General features: G+C 36.2%; 1 protein-coding gene across 1 annotated transcript; it reads right to left on the minus strand.

Annotated features, from left to right (window-relative positions):
• Window positions 1-253: 253 nt before the first annotated feature.
• On the minus strand, window positions 254-676 carry LOC137835709 (protein CYTOSOLIC ABA RECEPTOR KINASE 10). Its single transcript, XM_090302958.1, has one exon. It carries the CDS (start codon window positions 674-676, stop codon window positions 254-256), a length of 423 nt encoding a protein of 140 aa, XP_090159084.1.
• Window positions 677-4,676: the final 4,000 nt, after the last annotated feature.

Genomic DNA, 4,676 nt, shown 5'->3' on the forward strand with positions numbered 1-4,676 from the left:
TAACAAAAGGCGTGCTTTATTTTATACTAAGATTATACGTTATGTACCAAATGGTCATCAAACCAAATTCCAATAATAAAATTGCGCTCATCTTTCCGAAAGTGACTGATTAAACAATCATATTCCACAACTCCGGTCGCAATCAAAGCCTGTAATTTCAATAATAATTTTCTCATCACTCTACATTTCTATCATCTCAAAATCATTAACACGTCACTTTAATTGAACATACATGAAAACGAAGATGAAGAACTCAACGAGGAGCCAACGAAACCGTAATATCAGGAATCTTAATACTGTCCGACCAAATCCTCGACTTCAAATAAAACTTCGAGATCTTTCCAGCTACGAGTCCCATGTTTGGTCGCTTATCTGGATCCACGTGCACGCATTCCAGTGCGACACGTGTCAGTTTCTCAGCTACGTCTAAGGGAAAGGAGTCTTTCAATCGCCGGTCCACCCACATCCTCAGCTTTCCCTGTACGCTACCATCGCCGCCGTCCACGGCGACCCTCGCCGCCTCGATCACCGACGTCCTAAGAAATTCGCGCGTTTTCTCGTCAAATTTAAACTTCAGTGGCTCCTCCCCGGACAGGAGCTCCAACATGACCACTCCGAAAGCGTATATATCAGACTTCTGAGTCGCAACGCCCGAGGCTTGAAATTCCGGCGCCATGTACCCCCGCACGCCCTCGAATTGCCTGGATCTCGCCGGGGACGGCGGAAATTTCTCCTCTATCTCAAAGATTTCGCCTAATTGCTCGCTTTGGAGGTCGATTTCGCCGCAGAGCTGCGCGGTGCCGAAATGGCAAAGCCTGGCGTTGAAAGAAGGTTCGGTGACGATGATACCGCTGGATTTGATACGGTTGTGGACGAAATTGATGTTCAAACCGGTTTTGTTGTGAATGTAATCGAGTCCGTGCGCGAGATCCGCGGCGACCTGCATTCGCGACATCCACGTGGAGAGAACAGTGAAGCGCGCGTTGTTCTTGTTGCGGAGACAATCGGAGAGGCTGGCGCCGTTGACGAAGTCGTAGACGAGGTAGATGTTGTCGCCGGAGACAGAGGCGCCGAGGAGTTTGATGATGCTGACGTGGTGGCTGCGGCAGACGACAGAGAGGAGTTGCTGGAGCTGATTCGTCTGGAGTTTGCGGCTGAACTTGCGCTGGAAGACAATGACTTCGGCTCCGCGGAGAGTGCAGCGCCAGCAGGGGGTGGAGGAGGAGTGGCGCTTGGCGAGGAAGTTGTTGGTGGCGGCGCAGATTTCCGAGAAATCGTATATGTTAGGGTTTTCTGGGAGCGTGTCGCGGAGGGAGGTGAGCGAGGTGCGGCTGGCAGTGGAGGTGTCGGAGGAGAGACGGTAGCCGGTGGAGCCGGTGTAGGGAGCGCTGGCGGTAGAGGCGTAGGAAGTGGAGGGTTTGTCGGAGAAAGAAGTGGTGGGCCTGAGAGTGGGCCTTGGGGAGGATGGTCTTGGGCTTTGGGTTGGGCCTTGTTGTGTTCGCGGGGTGGGCGTGGGACTTGCCGCGTTGGTGGCCATCTTTGTCTTGCACATAAGCAAAAGAAGAAGGAGAAAAGAAGAATAAGAAGAAGAAGAAGAAGAAAGTGTCTTCAAAATGAATTCTTGTATTTGGAGTTTGATGTTGGAAGATCCAATGGTGATTAGAAGAGAGAAAGGAGAAAAGATGATTAATTTGAAATTTTAAGTTAAATTGAATTTATGCAGTTTAATTAATTATCAGTGGATTGTTTATAGGAAAACCAAAATTATTAAACAATGCGATGTCGTTTGTTCCGTGAGCTTATCTTATCCCACCCTGGAGTTGCCGATTCAATGTGTCGACACCCAATTTTGCGGCTATGGCTGTAAAGTGCAAACTGCAAACAAGTTGCAGAGATGGTCAGAATAAGTTGACCATTGCTTCATTAGATGCATTCGTTGACTTTTTACACAAAACTTTAATTAATTCTGAGTCAAATTAATAAAGGTAAACCTAAAAGAAATGGAAAATGTTTCAAAGTAATGATACTTGCTTAATTAAAAATTAATAGAAAAAAAAAGACGACTTTATTTATTATTAATCCTTTTATTAATCATCATTTTTTAATATTAATATTTTATTATTTATCATTATTATGACAAAAAGAGAAAAAAAATACAACCACCGATAATAATTATGTTATGTGTTATCAGTTTTGCACACTTTTCTACAGTTTCCTCTTTTTTTTTTTCTTTTTTTTAATCTACTTATTCAAACTACTAGCTTTCTTCTATTTTTTTACAGATTTATTTTTTTTTAAAATGTCATAATCGATGTTCTAAAAACACAGATTAAAATTAAAATTATATTTAAAAATATATTAAAAATCATAAGAAACGAACTTTTTCGCATCTTAACAGAAAATGTCCCTCTTTTTAATTTCTAATTTGTATATAAGAGCGTTGGGCAGCATTTGTCTTTGAAAAAACTTAAATTAACTGTCTTATCTGCTTCAATAAAATATTATAAAATTTCAAAAAAATTATATTAATATTTGTATTGGTTAAAATTAATGTATTTATTGAAAAATATTTTTTTTAATAGGTGATGTATTTATTATTAACTGGTGTACGAAAATTAAACTTTCATTATAACGGAGAAATTATATATTTCGAAATCGGATTGAAATTTTAGTGTTGAGAATGAGAAACTCTAACTAAGGTTAAAGCCTTTATTTTATTGATGATATCAATGAAGTTACATTCATGATTGTCAGATATTTCATCTTTGGTCTTAGAATATTCAGACATAAGCGTTATGTGTTTTGCATTTTGCACCCCATAAAATTCATCTGTAATTTAATTAATTTAAAAATTTACTTTTATTCTTTTAAAATTGCCTTTTTTTTATGTACAATTAATATATTTTTTATATTTCAGATTATATATTCTTAACATATTTCTTTTTAAGTATATTTATATTTTATTTGAATTAACTTCACACAATTAATTTATTTTAAAGAGTATTTTTTAATATAAAAATAAATAATTTATTTCATATAAAGATATTTCTTAATAGAAATAATATTTACGAAAGTAAACATTCAACGTTATTGAATGATGATAATATTTCATATATTAATAATATTTTTTTTTACAATATTATTGTTAAATTAAAAATATAAAAATCTAAGTATTATAAGTATGTCCATATTGTATACAATTCTTGAATGTCTAATATAAATGATTTTTTTTGTCCGTGAGGACTCAAATTAATTGTAATGTATTATAAATTTTGTCATATGATAAAATATCTTTTGTTACATGTTCACAATCGATCATGTGTTATATAATGTTGACGATCCTCTTAAATATATCATGTATTAATTGAACCATTGTATTAGGAACTTGAAAATAAAAAATAAAATAAGTATGTTAACATTATAATGGAAAAAATAACTCATCGGCTGCACATACTGAGGGATGTGAAGCTAGTGTCACACTAATAACAACATGGTTGACAAAGTGCAACCATTAGTCATGAATGACAACTAATACACCTCTTTCGAAAGGTGGGGGAGACCGAAGAATAGTTTGCTTATAAACAAACTAGCATAGCACACACTCAAGCAAATGGTGTGTAAATGGTGTGTGAACATGTCCTGAGAACATGGTTATCACCTCAAATTGTCGACTATGTTGATGGTCACTGTAAGGAGTTCAAAGCATTACATCATGGGTAAGACTGTTGATTTGCATGAGCACAACGCCAATTGTATATATATGGGGTTTGATGACATAATCGCACGTCCGATGAAGGATCTCTTAATATGTGGGAGTGATATCCCTAATTCGCATCCCTAGGAAGTGTTCATATATTGACGTCTGATCCACTATGAACAAAATATTATTATATATTTTATTGAAAATAAATCTAATAAATTGTTCAAATGATGTGTATATTTTACTTATAATAGTGTAGCGTGACATAACCTCCTAATTGCTTTGTTTGTGCAAAACAATCTGATCGTACACATGGGTGAGTGTGGTAGCTTTCTATGCGTAATCACCACAAATCCTCAAATTGTCAAATAGCGACAAGTAAAACACATTAACCAATGTTGCACTTTTATAAAAATAAATTATGTATTGAACCAAATGAAACAAATAAGCTCAAGTTGTGAACTCCCATCTATGGTGTATGATGCACTCCTCGTACACCTTGTGAAGCCAAAGATGACGGCACTGCCCCAACTTTGTCGCATTGTCATCAAACTCTATCCCAACTAGTTCAACCAACAATGATAACACTGATGTGAAAACTACCTCACAATGGGGAGATGGAACAATGCGGACACGTTATCTAGAGTGATGATCATCTCAGCAACAGGAAGTGGTGTCGTGTTGTCACCTCTCAACAAAGATTTATATTATATGTATAAGATCTTTATCAGTGGTCTCATAACTAACGTTCAATAGTGACAATGACCCGATATTAAGCATTATGGTCTCAATATGGAGATGAGGGATTCCAAATTTACTTAGCTTGCGTCAACGAGAGACCTTCAATTTTCCTCAACCTTCATCCTCCCACAATCTACACGCCACATAAATTAAAAGTTAAATAAATTTTATTAACCGATTAAATTAATTTTAACGAATTACATAATTAACTTGTTTAAATATAGACAAAGAAAAT

Source organism: Phaseolus vulgaris, chromosome 5 (assembly GCF_051622355.1).
Source record: "Phaseolus vulgaris cultivar YP4 chromosome 5, ASM5162235v1, whole genome shotgun sequence".
NCBI classification, from domain to species: Eukaryota; Viridiplantae; Streptophyta; class Magnoliopsida; order Fabales; family Fabaceae; genus Phaseolus; species Phaseolus vulgaris.

Coding starts and splice junctions, on each gene's coding strand:
- LOC137835709 (XM_090302958.1), bottom strand. CDS start 676: ATGGCGCCGGAATTTCAAGCCTCGGGCGTTGCGACTCAGAAGTCTGAT.